The sequence below is a fragment of the Pan troglodytes genome, chromosome 17 (genome assembly GCF_028858775.2).
Source record: "Pan troglodytes isolate AG18354 chromosome 17, NHGRI_mPanTro3-v2.0_pri, whole genome shotgun sequence".
NCBI classification, from domain to species: Eukaryota; Metazoa; Chordata; class Mammalia; order Primates; family Hominidae; genus Pan; species Pan troglodytes.
The window spans coordinates 79761627-79786095 of record NC_072415.2 but is presented as its reverse complement, the minus strand read 5'-3'; the positions used below and the strand labels follow the sequence as shown (position 1 = coordinate 79786095).

Genomic DNA, 24469 nt, shown 5'->3' with positions numbered 1-24469 from the left:
GAGGCTGGAGGACTGCTTGAGCCCAGGAGGTTGAGGCTGCAGTGAGCTGTGTTCACATCATTACACTCTGGCCCGGGTGACAGAGCGAGACCCTGTCTCAAAAAACAACAGCAACAAAGAAAAGTTTTGTGCATGTCGAGGTATCTATAAAAAAAATTGTATCTGGAGAACTGGAAAACTTTGCTTTTGGTTGTAGTATTTTGGAAATTTAGGCATTTATCAACTTGAGGCAGCTTGCACTTGAAAAGGATTAGTTCAGTTTACTGTGGAGAACAAATTAGCCATGGAGTCGTTCTTACTATCATTAACCTGCAGAGAAAAGCATAGTTGGGAAATTATTTCTGAATTAAATCAAACACTCTATTGACATGTATGGGCCAAGTGATGGAGTCTCTGATTTTGTAATTTCTAGAAACATTTTGTTTCTCTGTTGAGCCTTGCTGAGCCTGCTGTTTAAACATTTGTTGCGCTCTCCGTTCTATCTCTGTCTCAGCACTGATATTGGCACCCACGCCTGTGGTGTATACCCTAGTTTTAGACTGCCTGTGGTTACATTGACTGGATCCATTATCTCATGTCTGAGCCATTAAAAGCAATTACTTGGCTCCATTCCTTTGACTTGCTTCTCAGTGGCACAGGACACGAGAAACATAGAACAACATCAACAACAAAAGTGAATTAAGTTTTGTTTAGCAAATATTTTGGCACAACATTGTTAGAAATACTTGAAAGATTGTGAAGGATATTATGTAGCCATAATAGCAACTCTTATAACTATTCAATGTCACTCCGGCATCACCGTCATCCATAATGAACGCTTTCATGGTACTTCTATGTGCTTGGTCTGATTCTCAGCACTTTATGTAGATGAATGCACAGAAACCTCATAACAACCAAATGAGTAGAACTATTACATGCCCTTGTTACAGATAAAGGAAAACCAGAGTTAAATAATTTGCCCAAGATTACACAGCCAGTAAGTGGTGGTGTTGGGATGCAAGCCCAGAGCACCAACAACGGGGTACTCTTCTTTATGGTGGATAATTACAGTATGTGAAAGAGCTCTTGGAATTTCCATCATTAAAATATAATTTAAATCACTCTATGAGCTTTTGCTTGTTTAAAACAACTATAAGTAAAGAAGTACAGAGGTTAACTAATAGCAAGTAACATCATGGTTAACCCCATGGTAAATTTTGGTTGAAAACAAGCACCAGCAGATTGAAAATATGGGCTGATGATCAACATGCATGACTCTGAAATAATTTGAAATTTGATAGTTACATTTTTCCACTTGATTTTAATCGCTAGAAAAACATCACATTGATTAGATAATTGTTACAATGGTTTAAAGTTAACCCAAATCTTTCTAGAAGTTTGTTTTACCAGCCCTCTCTAATTGATGATTCTTCAGTCAATCCCACAGTCTCATCCTAATCATCCTACAAATGCTGAAGCTACTCTTTCATTTCCATGGGGAGTCCAATGTCCTGTGTTGCCCTTTCCCTCCTGAGGTGTTAGGAAGGCTCTTTTTTAACTGTACCCCAGATGGAGAGATAAATATAGTATTGAGAAAGTTAAAAGTGCATTAAGAGTAAAATATGATCATTTAAGCTACTTCTGTTCTTTCTTTTAAAAATATTTATTTTATACTTCAAAATATTTCATAGAATTTTAGAGATAAAAACTAAAATAATAGTAATATAAAACTTTCTTAAACTACAATAGACTTACTGATGTTTCACAAAGAGAATTATAGATGCTTCCCAAACACTACCTGTCCTTCTATAGATGAACTCTGATGCATCTTTATAAATCCTAGAGAAAAAATAATACTCATCTCTTAAGATCATAATCAATAGTCATTTCATTGTTTGCTTTTTCAAGCAAATTAGTAATAAAGCTTATAATTATTTTTCAGCTTGTCATATTAATAAAATTTACTACTTTAGATTCTTTACTAGATTATTTTTTAGCTTGATCCTAAAACTGGACTACAGTTCCAGGACAAGAGGATAGACAAATTATTCTATTGTCAACCAGCATAACCTCCTTCTGTAAACATTTTATTATACATACAGGAAGAGCTAGAACTTTTAGAGCACCTAGGATAAACATAAAGGTTAAAAAAAAAGTTGAACCCTTTCTGGTGAGAACTTAATTTTCCTAGTTATTTTGAGCCCATATTTAAATCTGATTGTCCAACTGTATGTGGGGACATGCAGACAGCATTGCTTCTTATTTCATGCAATCCACTCTCTGACATCCAAGGCAACAGGTCTTACATAGGTAGATGCCAGAAGTGCAGGGCGCACAGTTGGTGGCCACAATAACTTCTTTTTTGACATATTGAATAGGATATTAGAGAGATGAGAGGGTAGGGTAAGCCCTCAGGATCAGGGCAGGGTGGACACCCAGGCGCTGACATGAATGGCCCCACACATACACACTGTACATCAGATCCCAGTGACATTCATTTCCAAGCTGATAGGTTACCAAGGAAGGGGCCTTACCCGGGCCTTCTGTTCCATTTCTAGCATTAATCTTTCATGTTGCTCAGCTATGGCCAGTGTCGCAGAATGAACCTTCTGATAGATCATTTCTCCTTCCCTTGTTTGAAAAGTGAATAGTCCTTCTCCTGTGTCACACATTCTGTGAGAATAGAGATAGGGAAAGAGATGGGTCTCCATGTGTTCAAGTGCGTAACAGTTTTCCACGTAGACAAAGCCCTTGCCCTTGTGCCTCCTCCTCCTGACCTCCACAGGAGTTAGTGAGGCTGATTCAGCCGTAATCAAACCAACCAAAAAGTGCATCTTTATATGGTACATGAAAATGGAAATAAAAATAAAAATCCATGTATATTTGGATGTTTAAAAAGGAAGCATTCACAACAGTGTAAAGGAACAGAAAAAAAAGGTGATTTAGGCAATGACAGTGGATGCTTTACAATATTTAAATGAATTCGTGTTTTTATCTGCCATTATGACATAGACTATTATGATACAATATTATGGGCAAACTGTTATGCAGTTATCACCATGTCATTTCTGAGAGCATATAACATTAAAATTCTTATGTCAATTCAGGGAAAAATCAGAATGCAAATTCTTTTTTCAACTATCTAATTAGAATTACTTTTTAAAAACATTTTTTTAATTAGGAAAACTCCACTGACAAGTTGTTATTCAATAGGATTATAGGTAAGTTTTATTAACAAAGGCTAACTCTAAAATGGAAAATATTTTAATATTTTAAGCTAGCTTTTAAGAAAGTCTTCAGAAAGACCCACCCAATATCAATATGTTAATATTTTGGATATTGGATATTAATTGGATTTCTGTGTTGCTGATTTTTCAGATTACAACATCAAGTGATTTTCAAGTTATAACATAAAAATATTCATGAGGATAACTATTTCTTTAAGCACCAAAAAGATTTTAGATTCTTCTCTATGATTCTCCAAAGAGTTTTCAATAGAAAAGAAATGTCTCAAGAGGCTTCCGACATTACAGAGGCTGCAACTGTGATCCCTTAGGGCCCTATAGAGCCAGCACTTAGCTTCTCTGAAAGAGATCTTAATAAAATTCACACAGCGTGAAATGGAAAGTCTGGGGGAAAAATGAAGAGTTTTCACAAAGTGAAACAAATGAGCTTTCTTTGTTGATTCAGAGGAGTAAGGAGCAGCAGCAACAAAACCATTGATAAGTAGCGAGTGCATCTTGTTTGAGGTTGAGCTTTGTTCATAGTCATCTGAAAAACAGTGCTTATTAGCCTTTGGAAATGAGATAATGAAGACACAAATTGTTATTTCACACTCAGTCATTGAGATGTAAAGGTCGAGTGCTTGTCCACTTCCTGGGATTTGACTCTGCCCCGCGCAAGAGCTTGCATGCTTACAGGAGGGATTTTTGTCTCTGAAGTAAAAACTACTGTAAACTTCATCCTTTGATCATGAAATAAGGCATTTAAAACAGCATAAAAAGCAAAGAAACTTTAGGTAGAAGATGTTCTTTCGTCAGTGTTTGTACCTAAGCCTAGATGGTCATATTTATGATTTTTGTCAGCCATGTTGGAATAAATGGGCTAGGTGATATGGTTTGGCTCTGTGTCCCCACCCAAATCTCATCCCAAATTGTAATCCCCATGTGTCCAGGGAGGGACCTGTAATCCCCACATGTGGAGGGAGGGAAGTGAATGGATCCAGGGGGCAGTTTCTCCGAGGCTGCTCTCCTGATATTGAGTGAGTTCTCGCGAGATCTGATGGTTTTTAAGTGTTTGGAAGTTCCTCCTTTGCTCTTCTCTCTCCTGCCACCATGTGAAGAAGGTCCCTGCTTCCGTTTCACCTTCTGCCATGATGGTAAGTTTCCTGAGGCCTCCACAGCCATGTGCAACTAAGTCAATTAAACCTCTTTCCTTTGTAAATTATCCAGTCTTGGGTATTTCTTTGTAGGAGTGTGAAAATGCACTAATACTCTAGGTTTCCCTTATTATTTAAAATGTGTTCTTTTGGGGCTGTTAGGGAACAGATAGACTGTTTCATATCTGTCTAAACAGTCTTGTGGTAACAAGCCAATACTAGAGAACGTAATTAGGAGAAAGAGGAAATAATTTAGATGGCATTTGACTTGCTCCTCAAAGCATGGTCCACGGATCAGTAGCATCTGCCTCCCTGGGAGCTTGTCCAGACCATCAGATCTAAATCTGCATTTAACACACCCCAAGGTGACTCACATGCACATTATGTTTGATGATGACTAGACTCCAGAACCTTCTCCACAGGTCACCATTTCATTGAAGATGAGTGGGAGATGACACATGAGACCCACAGGAGGACATATTAGAAGACGTATTTGCACAACTTTTTAAGACTGTGATATATAAAACTAATATTATAAAGAAATATGTCAAAAAGGGCAAATGAACCCAAAGAATTATTTCCTTAACTTGGGAAAAGCTAAAACATAGGTGTTACAGTTGAACCCCCAACTCCCTTGCCAACAAGATGCATATTCCTCAATTGCATTTATTTTGTGAAACAGGGAAAATATGGATGACGTGTGTTTGTCCTGACTTCAAACTAGAATTCTATTGATATTTGTAGACAATTGCAATTGTAATCTCTTTATATCTAACAATGTCTTTGTACAAAATGAATGTTTTTTTCTTATCTAAAATAGGATGTTGGATAATATAATCTCTAAGGTTTCTTTCAGCTCTGAGGAATATTCTAGGGCCTCATAAAAATTCTAAGAGGTAAACAGAACTGGGACACTTGTTTCCAGAATTTTCTTTGCTTTTGTTTGTTTTCGACATTGTGATATAGGGAAATTATAACAATATAGGATTCAAAAGACTAGGGCACCGATTTCAACCACAATGCTCTAGCCTGTCATATAAATGTATCATATAATTTTCAAGTAGCTACTATAACCTAGGCACTGTTTTGGGCCTGGGAACTGAATAGGAGGGAAAAATATATATGGCCTATTGCTTCTGAGGCTTTTGACTAGTCAGGAAAGGCCAGCAAGAATCACAAACTTACTGTGATATGTGCTACCAGGGAGAAGTACAGGGCCGTGAGGAGGACAATTGGGGATCAATCTGAGCCAGTTATTTTACCTATTAACTTCTCACCTATAAAATCGGCAACAAGAATTTATCAGTTTGTTTTTATATATATGTGTAATATATGTGATATATGTGATAGTGGGCAGGAAGGGGTTAATTTAGCAGGCACCAGTTGGTTATTCAAACCCTGCACATTCTCCATTCCTATTTTTAGGATAGGCCTATGGCTGGCTTCTGGGATTTGATTTCTGGGGCCTTTGGAATATTCTGCCTGTTTCTGTAAGTCTGAGACCTTGGGCCATGCTATACCCATTTGACCAGATACATTAATCCCAACAAGGGACAGCCTAGCGGGGATGCCTGTTTTTACTCTGATGCAGCCTAGAGCCTGAATAGCTGAGTCAGTCCTGGGGGTGCTGCATGCCTACATGACTGACCCCCAATAAAAACCTTGGACATCGAGGCTCAGGGGAGCTTCTCTGGTTTATGGCACTGCATGTGTTGTCACACGTCATTGCTGGGAGAATTAAGGGTGTCCCCATGCAAGCCCACTGGGAGGGGCCTTGGAAGCTTTTTCCTGGTCTCTCCTGGCCTTTATCCCTTGTGACTTTTCCCTTTGCTGATTTTAATCTTATTTCTCACTGTGGTGATACAAACTGTGAGCATAATGTGTTTTTCTGAGTCTTGTGAGTCTTCTAGAGGAGTATTGAGCTGGAGGGTGGCCTTGGGAACCCTTCCATCTGACACTGGACAGCATGTGCTAAGGAGTCAATAATGCAGTAAGAGTGTAAAATTCCTAGTCTTTTCCCTAAATGTCTGTTTGTCAAATTACATTCCTCTATGGAATCTAAGAGAATATCCAGCCTCACCACTCGCATCCAGAATCACTTGAGATAACCGTACTGTCAGACTTATCTCTGTTATGTTCTAACAAATAAAAAATAACCAGGGATCGTGTGGATGTATATATTTGAAGGAAACCGAACTCCAGAGGAGGTGCTCCACTATTCATGGTTCTCTTAGTTGCCTTCAAGGGCAGAATCAGCCCTAACATGGTGCGTGGAGGAATTTTCTGGAGAAAATATTCCTAGCATTGAACTACTAGACCACGCCCTCTTTTTCTTGTCTGTAACTCTCAAACTTGGCTCTCTATGAAGGCGTGACTTTGAAATGCCACTCTTTCTTCCCACATGATGTGTGAAAGAAATTTACCAAGTCAAAAATTATGGAGACATTTTACTTAAAGTAAGTGTAGATACTTTAAGATAATTTTTTGTGGGTCTATAGATAAAACTTTGCTACAGATGAATTAGTTGACATCTGGCAATTTTGTCCATCTTCACAGCTGTATAATTTCATTGTCACTGTAAGTTTTGCAATATTGTGTACATATTTAATAACCAAATATTTAGTCTCTGTGAACACAGAAATTTTAAACTCTCAGTAATGGGGGAGAGTAGGAGCATGTTCCTAAAAACCCAGTGGTATTTCTATTCAGTATTTAAAATTTAACGTTTAATTATAGAACATAATGAAATTCTTCAAAGCACAGCTTTTCCACAGAGCAGTTAAAACCAATTAACACTTTTATTCTGTTAACAGTTTAATCTTTATTGTCATTTAACGATGCTAGAATTTTCCTTTTTTTTTTTTTTTTGCTGCTATGAAAAGATTGGTTACTCTGAGTCAGACTTTAATCTAAGAAACTCTAGGCAAAATGGACAGACAGCTTGTAAAAAACAACAGTACAGAAAAGTCAGTAAAGCAACAGTACAGAAAGTCAAGAAATAGACCCAGTTCATATAATAGTTAAACATATGGTCCAAGTAGAGTCTCAAGTCAGTTAGGGAAAGCTGACCTCTTCAATAAACTGTTGAATGGTAGTCATTTGGAAAAAAAAATATTTGAATCCATGTATCTTCCTTCATTGATATAAATTTCAGAGAAAGCAAATGGAGAAAAAAAAGCGCTACAAGAAAATATCGAAGAATTTCTACATAAACTCAGAAAGGAGAAGGGATTTCAAGCGAGGATTCAAATAAAGTCACAGAAGAAAAGATAGATGAATTTGCCAGTGAAAATATCTTTTGATATCTTTTATTTTTAAAAAGTATCATAAGACAAAAACAAGAAAAAGATTGAAACTCAAAACACTAATTTCTCTTGTTTCATCTAGCAACATATTTTAGAAATTCAACTACTGAAGACTACTACTTTTCAGTAATAGTTGTAATAATAATAGTAGTATACAGTGAAGAATGATAAGTTACAGGGTTTTAGGGTTTACGCACATTAATTTTTTAATGCTCAAAGAACTCTGAAAAAATTATGAAAAGTATTTTTCAGGTGAAAGTAATATGTAGAGCGTGCTAATGTTTGTGTAAAAAAGATGTGTGGGACAAAATTTCAGTTAAATAGGAGGAATAAGTTCAAGAGATCTATTGTCCAACATGGTGACTATAGTTAATACAAATATATTGTATACTTAAAAATGTAAAGTGGGTGGATAAGTGTTCTCACCATGGAAAATGATGACTATGTGAGGTGATGCATATGTTAACTAGCTAGACTTAATCATTCCACATGTTTGTATACTTCAAAATATCAGGTTGTACACAATAAATACAATTTTATGTCACTGTAAAAAATGTGCATGGGAAGAATTTATATGCATCTTTGCATGTATGTACATTAAACTCTGGAAGAATGTACAAAACCTACTAACTGTTATTTATTGGGCGTGAAGTGAAGCAGATGGGGTTTAAGTATAGAAGGAACATTTTCACTAATAAATCTTTACATAAACAATAAGGAAAGTTATAGATTTATTTAAAGTAAATTAAATGAATTTTTTTTTTCATAGAGACAAGGTCTCACTCTATCACCCAGGCTGGAGTGCAGAGGCATAGCTCAATGCAGCCTTGAACTCCTGGGCTCAAGTAATCTGCCCACCTCAGCCTCCTGAGTAGCTGTTAGTACAGGCGTACACTGCCATGCCTCTCTCTCTCTCTCCTGCTCCACCATGGTAAGACATGCTTACTTCCCCTTCTGCCATGATTGTAAGTTTCCAGAGGCCTCCCAGCTATGTTTCCTGTTAAGCCTGTTAAAAATTGTGGGTCAAGTAAACCTGTTTTCATAAATTACCCAGTCTCGGATAATTCTTCTTAGCGGTGTGAGAATGGACTAATACACATGCCTACAAGGAAATCTTGGTTTTAGTCTGGGCTCTGCTGCCAACTAGCTCTGTGAAATGCCATTTAACCCTCTCTAAAATTCAGCTTTTAAATGAAAGAGTGAACATAAACCATATCTAAGGTACACATTTGTACTCAAACTCTACAATTCTTCCACCTGTGTACTCAGTGATGGCACAATTACAATCACATTACTTAAAATCTATCTTTTCACATCTTTCCAAAGTTTTCATTTTACCCTATTGTTTATTTTTTCGTTTCTTTCTTTTACTTTAACTCAATAAGATGACTAGTTGAGTCTCCCTGAACACTCTGGAGTTTGGCTTTAGTAAATCTTTGAAAATATATACATATAAGATGCTTTTCTATTTATCTTTATGCCTCAAAAATTCAGAATCAAAAAAACCCACCATGTGAAGATGTGATGTAAGTCATAAGACTTGAATTACCTCAATATATGATCACAAATTACCATTATCCTTATTATATGGTTACATGTTAATGAGGGTTTAATGGGAAAAAAATTTTAAAAGATTGACAGATGATTTTATATTCGCCCTATATACATATCTCCTGGAGGCTTTATTGTAAACATATCAGATATTCCCTGACAATCAGGAATTTTAACATTTTTAACTCCCAATGTTAATCACAAAAAGCACCTCGTGTACTCCTTAAATGTTGACCCAAGCAAATGAAAATTATCAATATAATGGCTAAATAAAAAGTATTGATTTTCTAGTTTCTGATAGGAAAAAAAAGCAAAACATATTATAAAAGAAACATTGTTTTGAAGAATTGTGCCTTGGTGCTAGTGTGCTCTTCCAAATGAGGTAGATAAAACAGTTAAATACAGAGAAGTGATACGTTCTTATCCTGGGTGGAAGACTTGTTCTACTTTAAACTTGTTTGAGGGCATCTGTGTGTGTATCACATGGAATAGCTACTGATCTATACTCACACCTATTTTTGTGGTGAAGAGCTAATAACAAAAGAAGACAAGCAGAAACTTGAATTCTGTCATTTATGAAGTATACTTTCCTTTTAACGTGAATTTAACTGCCATGTTACCATTGGGACAGTTTTTAGTTTGTCCCAAATTTTAATAGTATTTAGTCTCTGCATTAGAGAAGAGTTAGGTTCTCCTCAAAATGGTGAAAAAAAACATATCAATAAGAATTATATTTCTTCAGAACAAAAAGAACATGTGTAATCATGTGCAATCAGGATTTACAATTATATTCATATTCCTCTTTTGCTTTAAATGAAGTTAAGATAATTTTTTAATTATGTGAAAGATCCTTTCAGCATTTCAACTGACCATAGAAAAAAGACAAAGTATCATAGCCAAATAGAAAATAAATATAAGACTGGATTTGATTTGACTAAGGATTGACTTTTCTTCTCAGGTTATAATTATTCATTTGTCAACATATTTTTGGGCACTACCCACTTGTCTACTTGTCAGGCACTGTATTAGATTTTAGATTTTCAGAGATAACCATATTACTTTTTTCAATGGAAGATGTAATATTTTTTAAAATCATATTTTTAAAAACATAAATAATTACCATTGTTTTATGAATTATATTTGTTCTCATATATATGCATTTAACTTTTTATTTAAAAACTCGAGGTAGATGATTACATAAATGTATATGGAGATTAAGAACTTTTGAATTTATTACCTTATTGTGTTACAGTTTTCTCTAGAGATTTTCAGTTGACAGATCACTGATAAAGTACCACATTTTTTTAGTTGGGATTATCAAAACAAGCTACCCAGTAAAACAACAAAACACAAATCATTCTAAGATACTTGGGGCAAATACTGACTGGTATTATAAAAGATGTAGGCATATGTTTGATCTACTGAATTTTTTTTAATTTTTAACATTTTATTTTCATATATTTATTTATTGTAGAGCTAGGGTTTCTCTTGCTCAGGCTGGCCTCAAACTCCTGGGCTCAGGAGATTCTCTCACCTCCCAAAGTGCTGAGATTACAGGTGTTAGCCATCACATCCTGCCTAAACTACCAATTTTTAATTCATTTTGAAACAGAAATTAAAATTTACTGAAATCATGAACAAAATGAATCTAAGTTTTAAACATTAAATAATTTCAAATGCAATCACCTAGATGTTCTATAATTTCAAATGTCAAATGTTCATTTCAGCTTAGTGGATTTTCAACCTTAAAATTTTAACTTATTTTAACACATTAGATTGTATTTCTTAAAACAATCTTCATCGAAAATGTTAGTGAATAGATAGCTTGAATCACCTTCAATGTAGAAGCTAAGAAGTGGAGTAAATATCTCCCTATCAAAAATAAAAGTATCAATCAGTTTGTATTGTTCCTTGATATCTTTGATCGTCTTAGCTATACAGTATTAGTCTCATTATAGTTCATACTAACAAATTCTAGTTTAGGAATGGACCAACCACTTCTGTTTCTCCTGCTGAATTAAGTATAAATCTATATTATAGTACTTCTTATATCTCATTATCTTTATTTTTACATGATGTTTTCCCAACTAGACTTATCCCCTGAAAATACAAGTAGATAGGGAGGAAAATAAAACTTAGAATAAAACCTATAGAGGCTGGCAACTCAGTCCATGAAAGGGGATGTTGGTGTTTGAGACAGGGTGGTGGGTTTCCACCCAGGATCCTGCAGATGTCAGAGCAGGCTGCTTGGTGGCTGGAAAAACAGGAGCATTCCTAATTGTTGTTTTGACTCCAGTTGTTTTAGCTTTTTACTTGGCTGTATCTCTTATGTAGTGTATCTTCCCTATTGATTATCTTCCTCTTTTCCTTCCGTATTGATTTATCCTTTCTCTAAGCTTTCTGAAAAACCTTGTCATATTTGTCGTTCCCATCATCTTAACATATGTTTCTTTTGTTGTTATTTCTTCCTATGGCTTCCTTCTTTGACCTTTAAAGATTCTTCTTTTTGAAAGCCTTTATTAGATTTTACAATAAAACTTTTAGAGCCACTCCATTTTCTTAAATTTGAGAATGATGTCTTTATTACCTATCTGATTTGTTTGCTTCCTAGATCCCATTTTTACATTTTTATCTGCCCTCACATTTGGGGGCATATATCCAGATTTGGTATTTGAACAGATTGTGTGTGGGAATTTCCCTTGGCGGGTGTATTTTTCACTTTGGTGACAGCCAATTCCTATTCTTTGGTTGGTTGGAGTCTCAACCAACATGCACAGAGTTGCTCTGAATCCTCATTTCTTACTGGTGCCCATCTACCTCATTTTGGGAATGGAATTGAGATAGTTTCCCACCTCCTGTTGTTAGACTTCATGATTCTAACTGTAAAAGAAAAAAAAATACTAAAGTCTGGTCAAGCTGATTTCAGTTAATATTTTGAAAATAAAACCTTCACTTCTTGCTAAAAAGACAAACATGTTGGTAGGAAAGAACAATTGGGAAAGATATAATGAAGGAAAAATAATTTCTTAATTGACGCTAATTCAGGTAATGGTAAAAAAGCAGAAACAATACAAAACTTGAGTCCTCTAATAGAATAAAGAAAAAAATAACAAAGCGAGGTTTAACTCACAGAATACAGAATCTTTGGTTGAAGGGAATTGACCTGTATTTAGTATTTGTATGTTGTATGTATGTGTATGTATGTCTGTGCATATATGAATGTGTACATGTATATATGTGCATGTATATATGTATTATATATGTATATGTGTTTATGTGTGTATATGTATAACATATGATATGCATATTATTTTGGTCTGTTTCTCTAGAGGCTTCCTAATTAACACAGCTTGTAGATCTTTGTCTTCTGACTTCTCAGCCCTCTGCTGACCCCATGGAAATCTGATCCTGGCCCTGGTCAGGTGAGGGGTGAGTAGGATGAGTGGGATGCACTGCAGGGGCTGTCCTTGATGTCACAAAAATCATGGTGGTTCTTGAGAGATCAAAGAATAAAGAAAAATTGTATTTTAAATGAAGAAGTTTCTTCTGTTTCTGTGTTTGCATCACTATAGACATTACTCTTCAAGTTGTCTTTCTCCTGAGATCCAGGTAGACTTTCACTCTCTGAACCAGCTTGTGGTTGAGAAGGTAAGAAAAATGCTGCCCAGTAGATCCAAGGAGAACTTTTCTCTTCCACAAACAGCTACAGACACAGCAGAACTTGGGTAAAGGGGGGCAGGAAGTTACTGTAGTGCAATGGCTTTACTTTTTTTTTTTTTTAGTATACTAAGGCATTTTCTCCACTGAGAAATTGTGGACATTTTCCCCTAATCTACCAAGGACTTTGATTTGCCATAGAAAGTATTATTACAGCAAAAGAAATAGGAAGTCAACATTTCACTTCTGAGATTTGGAGTAAGATTTGAGTCACTAGCCAGGCAGACTTTGATGAATTTGTAAAAGCCAAATCTAGATGATTAAGTCAGCTTTGCTATAAATCAGAGCTAGAGGGAGATTAGCACATGATTTAAGAGGCAACCTTGTTCCATCTGGACCTGGGTGACTGTGGGGAAAAAAAATTAGAAAGCATTAGGTGAGACTTGCATATCCCGATGTCTCTTATCTGAGTGAAAATTCTGGAGAATGCAGGAATGTGAAATAAATTGGTCTCTAGATAGGTGAGCTAAAGGTTACACTCCTGACTCCCCAGTGCCTACATCTGGCTGCAGGCCATCCAAAAATTCCAATGTGGAGGACTGGAGTCAAAGAGTAGGGTGTGAGAAATCTAGGATCGAGGAAACTGGTCAGGATCAGGGGTTTCAGTGGAGCGTGACAGCGCATCCCTGCAAAGCCCAAATCAGTTCAGTTATATTTACTACAGCAGATGCCAGCCTGGAACAGACCAGACCAGACGAGGCTTGAATCTGGGGTTCCTTTTATTCCATAAGGTCATGTAAGATTTTTGTGTGTTTAAACATCAAACTACATAAAACTGGGAAGAAGGGGCAGAAAATAGTATCACACCAAGGTGAGTCATTTGAAAGGGGTGATTTGAAATGGCAAGCTATAATTATCCCCTTCCCAGTGAGAAAGGGGTTCCTGAGAAATATTCAATAAGAAACAAAGAATTTACAGTTTCTTAACTGAATCAGGTTGTGTTAAATTCTTGAACCTGCTACAGTTGTAAAGCATCTGCAATTTCAAATAGCAAAATTTTTACTCCCTTGTCTGTGAAAATTAATTGGCAAAGGTTTTCTTTTACCGTGGTCTCACATTTATATAGTCATCAGGCCAGATTTACAGTCTCTCCCTAAATTTGGGGAAAAATATTTTTTCTAAGTTTCTGCCCACACATCTTTCTAATTCTTCCACTACTTCATTCCTGCCTTCTACAATCACTTGGGGGTATGGAATGAACTGAATATATTTTATTTTGATTCACATTATCACTAAAGAGGCTCTTTTCATTGTCAGAAAGCCACACACAAAAAGCCAAAATTAAAAATGTATTCTTAAATGTTGAGCATGTAGAATGATATGTGCTAGAACAGGCTCCAATGACTTAGATTTCAGCCACTTCACAAAACAGTCTGCTATGGTCTGAATGTTTGTGTTCCCCCAAACTCATGTGTTGAAACCCTATTCTTGATGTGATGGTAGTGAGAGGTGCGGCCTTTGGGAGGTAAGTAGGTCATGAGGGCAGAGCTCTCATGAATGGGATTAGTGCCCTTATAAAAGAGACCCAGGCCTGGTGCAGTGGCTCATGCCTGTTAACCAAGCACTCTGGGAGGCCAAAGAAGGAGGATTGCTTGAGCCCAGTAGTTCGAGATCAGTCTGGACAATGTAGTAGGACCCTGTTGCTACAAAGAAATAAAAAAACTTAGCCAGGCATGGCAGCATCCACCTGTAGCCCCAGCTACTTGGGAGGCTGAAGTGGGAGGATTGCTTGAGGCCAAGAGGTCAAGGCTGCAGTGAGCTATGATGGTGCCACTGCACTCCAGCCTGGGTGACAGAGTGAGGCTCTGTCTCAATTTTTTTTTTTTTTAAAAAGGATCACAAAACAAAAAGGCCCAAAGGAGCTTGTTTGCCCGTCTACCATGTGAGGACACAGCATGAAACTACCACCTAAGAGGAGTGGCTCCCATCAGACACCAAATCTGGTGGCATCTTGCTCTTAGGCCTCTCAGCCTCAAGAAATGTGAGAAAAAAATATATATGTATATATACACACACACATATATACATACATGTACATATATGTGTGTGTGTTTACATATATATACAATTTGTTGTTTATAGGCCACCCCGTTTATGGTATTTTATTATAGCAGTCCAAATGGACTAAGAGTCCAACAACAAAGCGAGGTCACCAGGGCAAGGCATACTTAGGCACTGGGCTCCTTTCTGCTGTGGTCATTCACACGCGACATTAAGACAGTTTGAATTTGGAGGCTAACAATATTCTCCCCGGTGAGATTAATGCTTAGCCAGAAACTGGAGGAACGGTATGGGTTGAGAAAGAGAGAGTAGCAAATAAACAAAAGATCAAAGAACAAAAAGATGAATGGGAAAGGTCAGTAGTCAAATGGTGATAAAAATCAACAAGGATTGAGTCCAGAGTGATGACTCAAACAAGAGCGTTATTCAGTGAACTAGCTAGTTATAATCTGAAGACAGAAAAAGGCCAAAGAAGCGAGAAAGAGGGGAGTGAAGATCTGAACTAGCAGAGGAAGCGAAGTTAAATTTATAAAAATGATTTTCAAAGTCTCATCCTCATGGAATATTCTTGACATCCCTCTCTCCATGCTGCCCACACTTCTGGCTGGGTGTACCGACTGCATTTTCCTGATAACTTAAGCTGCTGGCTGGTGAGACAATCAAATTCTCCCCGCCGAGTGACTTCATCTACAAGACACAGGAGTAACCACCAGTGAGAGAAGTTCAGTTGTGAAAGAGAAGCAAAGGAAGATGCTGGGTCCTTAGCGAGGGTGCACAGCCCCTTCCTCCATTGTTAGCTCTCCATTCCGTTTTGCCTGATGCAAGGCACACTTTGTTTCATATATTTAGATTGCATAGTTTTCTGATAATGGGGACTGAGTATTTTAAATACACTTCAGGAGTGGGCGTGGTGGCTCATACGTGTAATCCTGGCATTTTGGGAGGCCAAGGTGGGCGATTACCTGAGGTCAGGAGTTCGAGACCAGCTTGGCCAACATGGTGAAACTCTGTCTCTACTAAAAATACAAAAATTGGCTGGATGTGGTGGCTCACACCTGTAGTCCCACCTCCTCAGGAGGCTGAGGCAGGAGAATTGCTTGAACCCAGGAGGCGGAGGCTGCAGTGAGCCGAGATCGTGCCACTGCACTCCAGCCAGGGTGACAGAGTGAGACACTGTCTCAATAAATACATATTTAAAAATTAATAAAAATAAAAATGAACACACTTTTTAAGGTGAGTTCTGCATATTTAAGTTTCAAATTACTTTTAGAGCAAGCCCAGGATAGTTTCCTGTTCTTTTGAACATGAGGAAAGAACCAAGGGCTGCAGAAAGCCTCCTTACAGAACCCGAGTCTCATTAGCTTGTTCTCATTCAACAAACGCTTATCCATCCCTCGTTGCATGCAAGGCGCTCTGCCCAGCCAAGTATGTGACTGCAGGCTGACGGGTGGTGATCGGGAAAGCTGCCCGAATGAGTAAGATTCTGACGCTTGTTTGGAGTAGTTTATCCTCTGTCTACCACCTCCAGATCACCACATCTCCATGACTGGACCCAAATAAAGTTATTTCATATTTCCAAAAATACTTTCAGTTATTAACACCTTCAGGAGAATTCAGGGGCTCATGGTAGAAATGAATGAATCATGTACATAACTGAGAAGTATTTATACAGAAAGAGTTTTGGTTTTCTGGAAAGGGTAATTTCAGATATTTAGAAGTAAGAGCCATTACAATGTTGGTTTTACAAGCCACTGGGCTTTATAACAACATCAGAGTCCTGGTGGGTCAGGAGAAAAGGAGACAGCACTCGTCAGTAGCAGACAAGAGCAACTTAGCATTCCATATAATCTTGGAGAGAGCTGGTCTTAAGTGCCTCAGGTAAGTGTTTTAACAACTGGATCCTCTCTGGACTCCAAACACCTGCTTCTTGAGCAGTGACGTAAGATGGGGGAGAAGACAGAATGAGCTGGCTGTCTCACTCCCTCTCTAGCTCCTGTCCCAGCTTGAGATGAAATTCTATGGAAGAGTAAAGAAGGTAGGAGCTTACTGGAATCTCTTCTACTTTTCTCAACCCAGCACCAACTGTTATAAAGAATGGGATAAAAATGTCATAAGGAAAGTTGTTGAGAGAAATTTACTCTTTTACCCTTGAGACCTAATGGGAATTCAAGCACTATATATTTTATTTTATTTTTCTTAATGGTCAAAGCCCTTGGCTGCATATTGTAAATACCTATCATGGATCAAAGCAATCTAGTGAAAAATATTTATTTCAGCTTGACTAGTTGTTAAAGCTCCATGAAATGTTCATTTTCAATGCTATCTTCTCTGTGAACAAAAGATTGTCTGCTCCTAAGCAATATCTAAAGTAATATCTATAGGGTTTCATTTCTTATTGTATGTAAGGATGAATTATAGAAACTTCATCATAAAAAGTTTTGTATTGCTCTGTTGTCTGATTTTAAGTACTTGAGCTATAAAATTATCTTATTTCTATAATTCCCACTATTTTTTTCTATTCAGGGATTGATTACACATTTCAGTTCCCAATGATAATCTCTCTTGCTGCTTTCATTAAGCATTCCTACAAATTGAAGGGGAGATGGAATTAGCAAGGTAGAAAATGAGAGAATTAAAAAGCAAATCTCCTGTGTTTCTTTTCAATTAATATTATGCCAAGAAAGAAGTAAAGGTTTTGAGACCAGATTACAAAGTTGCGGTGCACTAGGATGCACAGAGCAGTGGAAAGGATACCCTGCAAAGTTCAAACACTGCCTTCTGAAGGCAGGTGACATCCTGGGGAAACACACTGATGTGGAATCGAAGGCCCTGGGCTCAGCTTGGATGCCTTGGAAAAGTCACCTGACCTCCAAGTCTGTGGCTGCCCATCTCTAAAACTGCTTGCCTTTCACACCTTAGAGGGTTGCTATGAGGATCAAAATGTGAACACATTTTGAACATCGTCAGGCACTGTGAAATAAAAGATACTATCAGTGTGATTATGAGCAATGGTTTCACAGGAGCACTACACTGCCTAAAGAGCTAAAACATGCTCCTTTGCAAATATTTTCCTACTGTGCTTTAGAATATCATTGGCCTCTGCCACCTTCCCCAATGGTGTTGCATTTTCTATGTTTAGAGATGCTGTTTCCTGTTCTTAGACTGTGACCCACAATACCCCTGACAGGCCCAATCACACCCGAGCGTGTGTCCTATCAAACTAGCAACTGTCCCCATCAGAGAGTTTGCCTGTGAAAAACTGCTTCCCCTGGTAAAGTGGCAGCTTTCCACGGAGGAAATCTGCCTGTGCTTTCACCAACACAGACAACAATGGAGAAGGGAACAAAAAACACTTTGCTATTTCCCTAGCTCATGTAAAGGTCATTTCTCAACCTGTTTCTTGTGCAGTGGAAGGTGTTGACTATATAGCTCTAGTAATGTTGCCTTCTTGAATTCATTCTTGTTCTCAGGGGCTGTGCTATCTTCCACCTAGACCAAGTTTCATTACATTTAGTGCAGCAGAGCATGCAGATGATGTAGTTAGCATTGCAGGCAAAATAACCCATTCCTATACCTCTTGTCAGCTTTCGGCATATTTAATATAAATGCAATATAAAAATACTTACAGTTGATTAGGATTGGAATAAATAAAAAAGACTTAGTTTCTGATTTTGGATTTGGCTGACTTTATGGATTTTTCTCTGGGGCTCTTTTTAAAACATGAATTTTCCTTAGCACAAAGAGTAAGAAAACATAATTTCTTTTAGAGAATATTTCTAATTTCTTTAGTATTTTTGAGTTATTGCAGGGTTCATTTTAAACCAGTCTTACTAGTAGCTAAAGGAATGCTATCTATTCCCTCAGGATCCTGGGCTGTTATTTTTGATTTTGGTGCTGATTATTTGTTAATATTTTAAATTAACATAAATGTGACTGAATTTAACTTTAGAGATATGAAGTATTTTGCTGTTAATGCAAACACATGACAAAGAAAATCTAATTTACAATTTAAATTTCAGAGTTGAACAAAAGCATACTGGATTCAGTTTCCACAGATAGAGGTTTATATTCAGGGTTGTGTGAATAATGACTTACGTGACCTTGAGTGACCTTGACTGTGCCCTGATATCTATTCTCTGTCCTTCCTTGTCTTGTCTATCTGGTGCTTTGCTCTGGGAAGCTGACTTCTACAAGCCTCTCTGAGACAGGCACCAAAGCGATGGGCATTTTGGGGAGAGGATATAGTAGCTGTCTCTAAAACTTGGTCATTAATGTCCTTCTAGTTCTAGATCAAAGGAAAAACATGTCCAGGCTGAAACAGTAGGCTTACACTTAATGAGGATGTCCCCCACACTAATGAGGAGTTGCTAGGCTGTTCGAAAGCACTCATTTGGAGATAAGAATAATAACTTACTGGGATAATACCCTCTCTTATAAATATGAACTAAAAGTTCAAAGGTGTAAATGTGAATAGTATTAGCATCGTTTTCCTCCCTGAAGAATGTATTAAGAATATCAAAGCTCTTCAAACAGTGATCAAAAGTGACACATAGACCCAAACATATGATTTCATTTTATAATATGGAATTAAGATTTCCATTGAAAAGAGGTTGGAAATAACATCACGTCTTTTTTGAGGGAGGTTTCGGTTTCCCACGAGTTATCATAATATTCCAAATCCATACAAACTCTGGAAGTGACCCTTTGCAGTCTAAATTTTCTCTTATTAATTAAGGCTTTCGTTAAAGACAGAGCAAACAGGTTTTATATGGTATATTCACAGTTTGCCTTACGGAGAATAAACTTTCAATGATCCTTTAGCTTCATTCTATTTAAAAAGACAGCACTGTTTAAATTATTTATTTTTTTAGGTTGTCTTTTGTAACTGGAAGAAAAATAATTCTTCAGTAAGTTTCTATAATTTTTATTCTCATTAATGTATGAAATATTATACTTTAAGTAAATTCATAATAGTGCTTCTACTGCATTTTAAAAATTCCTTCCAAGGGAGACAGCTTATGAAAGAACTAATATAATTAGCATTTTCTGATGGATGACTAGTGTCAAGACACAGAGAAGAAAATGCTTATTGCAGTTAAAGAATGCACCTGAATGTGTACTGCAAACAATAGCACAATGTGATTGAAGAAAATAAATTAAACTTATAATTTTGTTTTTGACAACCAAAACATGATTGTTCCTATTTTTATAATTTATATTGTCATAAGCATATTTTTATGGAAATTTTGATGTTTATTTTTTGTTAAAGATCTATAGCCAGTTGCCTTGGAATCTCTGCTGAGTACTTCATCAAGCACCTGCTGTTTGAAGAGGGAATAAGCCAGAATAAAATTCTCGCTCTTCAGGTAAATAGTTAGCTTAGGCTACGCATGTCTTCAAATAATTAAGCATATATTTCTTGGGGCCTATTATGTGCCAGGAACACATATGCTAGTAGGAGAAAAGAACTTTCAGAGAAGGACGTTAGGTATATATTCTATAACATTTTATCGCAGGGAGCTCCTGACGATAATACAAAAGGGAACCTTTCATCTAACATTTGTATATAATCATGGGTATGTGAGGATAGCTACTTCTTTTTTATGAACTGAAGAAGGCAAGACTTGGAATTTTTATGTAAGCTTTATGTTAGTGAACACAAACAACATTAATAATAAAAATGATAAAGTCAAGATTTAACCTACAAATATCCTTTTTGGGTGGGCTGTATATAAGGCATTTTAGTACAAAAGTAAAAAATTCCCTCCATTCTGGTTGTATTTAGTCTTCTATATAGGAATCCGTATATTTCATCTCTTTAGATTTTAAAGTAGCTACATTTGATGAAAATGATCACTTTTGAACTGCCTTACAGAGAATTTTTTCGTTTTATTTTGATAAAAATAAAACTTTTCTATCTGGCACTGTGCCCTGGGAAGCTGACTTACTAAAAGAAATAAGTATTTTAAGGGGACAAAATTATACAATCACTATGCTAAGCATATTGCAAAACCAAAATAAAATAACCGAACTTTTGTGACTATTTGATTAGATAAAAGGATTGAGTCAGCATTATATCCATGTAAATTGTGGCAAAAAATTTGATGAAGACTTTCAACTATATGAATTCATATCTGAGTAGCCCTTTAGGAAATCGGTCAACTTTGAAGCTTTGTGCCAATAACAACTTAAACTTAAATGATCTGCATTTTGGATTAAGATTCTATTCATCACCTGAGCAATTTTTAAAAAATTTCTTCATTGTCTTAAGCGTATTTAAATATGGAATTAGCATATAGGATCAAAAGGGGAATGCAAACATAAATGAAAACATACATTCCCTGATGGTGATCACTTGCTGTAATTTTATTGCCTAGCAAATTTTCCTTTTAGACATTGGGAGGTAAAGGTAACGAGTTGAAAGTTGGCCTAAACATCAATACAAGTCTTGTGTTGGTTAGATCATGGTTTCATGCTTTAAAAAAAAAAAATTTTTTTTTTGAGTCAGTCTCCCTCTGTTGCCCAGGCTGGAGTGCAGTGGCACAATCTGGGCTCACTGCAACCTCCGCCTCCCAGGTTCCAGCGATTCTCATGCCTCAGCCTCCTGAGTGGCTGGGACTACAAGCGTGTGCCACCACACCTGGCTAATTTTTGTATTTTTAGTAGAGATGGGTTTCACCATGTAGCCCAGGCTGGTCTTGAACTCTTGACCTCAGGTGATCTGCCTGCCTTGGCTTCCCAAAGTGCATGATTCGATGATTTCGATGCCTGTTGTGTTGGTGAGAATTAATGGTAATATAAGTGAATCCTTAACCACATGGGGCCTGGGACTTTCAGGTACTGATTATGAAACTGCCTTTGCAAAATTGAGTCAGAAAAATCTAACATAGCTGACACCATATTTGCTTCTAACCTCATAAGATAACTGTCCTTGCTCATGCCTGAGAATAGGCCAAACTAACTATGGGAGCAATTTAGTTTATAGTTTAACTTTAAAGCAAGGATTATAACAGCCCCTTCCCCAAACTGACCCCTTCTTTGTTTGAGGACTAAAAGTACCTTTTCAAAATAAACGAAAGGCCCAAGGTTAGAATTATGGTAGGGGCCTGAAATCTGCTAAGATGCAGGCATAGTTAAGTGATAACCAGCCATTGTTCCTTAGTTTGCCTTTCTATAATTGCTTACTGCTCAGGAGTCATGTAGCCAAAGGTCACAAGATCTGTAACTTCCCCAGTTGCTCCAACAGATAATATCACTATTGTAAAACCTAAGTCTTTGATGTATTTTTCAGACGTTGCATTAGGACAGACCAACTGATTCCACTTGACCTGTGACTCATACCAAGGAACTTGCTCAACCAGTCCTGTGACCCCTCACCCAGAAACTGACTCAGTGCATGAAGACAGTTTCAATACTCCTATGATTTTTATCCCCAACCAATCAGCAGCACCTATTCCCTAGCCCCCTGCCCTCCAAATTTTCTTCAAAAACCCTAGCTTCGGAACTCTTGGAGAGGCAGGTTTGAGAAACATCTCCTGTCCTTCCATTTGGCTGATTTGCAATAATTAAACTTTCTCTGTTGCAACACCACTGTCTCAGTGTATTGGCATTTCTGTGCCAAGAGCAAGAACCCATTGGGCTGTAATAATTACATTTTTTTCCAACAATTTCAGCTCTATTCTTTCTACTTCTAAGATCATAGACTTATTGAGATCTAGAATATATTAAACTGTGATATTATACTACCAAATTCTTAGCTTTTATTTAGATTTAGAGCAGAGATTCCAGTTTTCCTTTTGTTAGAATCTAGTATACTCATATATTAATTTGCATGGTCATCTTGATTCTCTTTTCCAGTATTTATCCAGGTCAATGGTTTCGTGGGTTCCATTAAAAAAACTAGGGGCAAATAGAGATCCAACAGATTGGGATGAAGTAGGTGCGCACAGTGAATGTTGTTAGGCTTATTTTAGTAGTAGAATTCATGACTAGTATAAAACATGAAGCAAGTTGTCCTCTGTTCATGAGAGGTAAAGCTATGAACATAATAGAAAGTGATTACTCACTCTTTGAGAATGGCATAATATCCTTTCTTTTTTAAGCTAAATAGGGGCCTCATAATGGTAGAGAAACAATGTCTCTGTTTTATTAACTTGTTATTTCCAACCCCTGCCTCATAATTCCTTTCATGATAAAATGTGCCCTATTTTTATTTTCAACTCACATAAGAGTTTACTGTTTTCTGAATCAAGAATTAAATTTCTCAATGTTACTTCTTGTTGCATGGAAACTGTATGTTTCCCTCATCTTTCAGCCAACTGCTGTGTGCTCTCACCCCAACTCTCAGCTTCTTTTGGGAGGTTGGGGACTTAGGATCAGAGTTTAATAGGCAACAGAAGGAGAAAGGAGAATAGCTCTCTCTCCTGTGAGAGAGGGAGGTTCCTGAATGGGTCTTCCCAACTCTCCCCTTCTACCCATTCAAAATTACTTTGGTTGCTTAGGGAATTTCAAATGCAAGAATAGGCGAATCCACCCCTTAATGTCTCTAAGACTCAATGTGGATTCCACAGATTCTCTGTTGCTGTCCTCATCAGCTGTTGGATATGGAATCCTGCCACAGAAGATTAAACAAGGCAACTTTCTAACTTATATTAAAAGGGCATTAACCCAATTTAAGAGTTAAACTCCTTAAAGGAACATACTTAGAAAACACATTACTCTATTAATATATTTTTATTTTCTATATTCTGATTCTTTGACATCTAAGGCCTCGATGCCACTGGAAGGATTGCCCCTACCATGGCTAGTCAAGTCCTAGAGATAGTAAATAACTTCCCTGAAGGGGCTTTTCAAATGCAAACCAACCAATATACAGCCCACACTCACAACCACCTCCTTCATCAGACTCTTTAACTCTAAGCTACTATCTCTCTGCCCTGATCACCCCAGGGCCAAGGATCAGATCAGGAGGCACAGCTTCTATGCTCCAGAGCATGCTGAAATTTTCAAACTAAGGAATCCTAACCTGCTTACTTTGGCTTGCCAGTTACACAATGAAGGCTCTTAGCCAGTTTCCCTCTCTCTCTGCCTGTGACTAAACCCAGTACTTCTCTTTGTGGCCCCCTGGAGCCATGGCATGCTCCCTTCTCTTGGGAACAGAGTCACAAACTATATTTTCAAAGAAAATGATGTCCTTATCTATTGACCTCATCATGCTTAAATAATAATAAAACCCATTAAAACAATCACCCATGCGCTCTAAGCAACTTTTTATTTGTTTATAAGCACTTATTAGGTACCATATGAAATATATTTCCTCATATATTCTATCATTTTCATATTTTTAAAAGTTTTTCAAAGCTTGTGTTTTACCCACTGAGACATATAAATAGGCTTAATGAATACTTTTACACATTAATGTTTATATTACAAAAACTTTTGTCATAAAAATAACATGTATAGATATTAAAACCCAGAAATATATCTACATTGGGTTTTAGGAGTTTATGGAATAAAACGAGTCAATCTTTCCACCTGT

At 37.0% G+C, this 24469-nt stretch overlaps 1 protein-coding gene across 2 annotated transcripts in view; it reads right to left on the bottom strand.

Moving 5' to 3' along the window:
• DOK6 (docking protein 6) overlaps positions 1-24469 on the bottom strand; it is a 441226-nt gene that overhangs the window by 107519 nt on the left and 309238 nt on the right. For both annotated transcript variants that reach the window (XM_512169.8, XM_024350936.3), the window contains exon 6: positions 2514-2652. In XM_512169.8, coding sequence (XP_512169.2) covers positions 2514-2652 — 139 coding nt within the window. The remainder of the gene's footprint in view (positions 1-2513; positions 2653-24469) is intronic.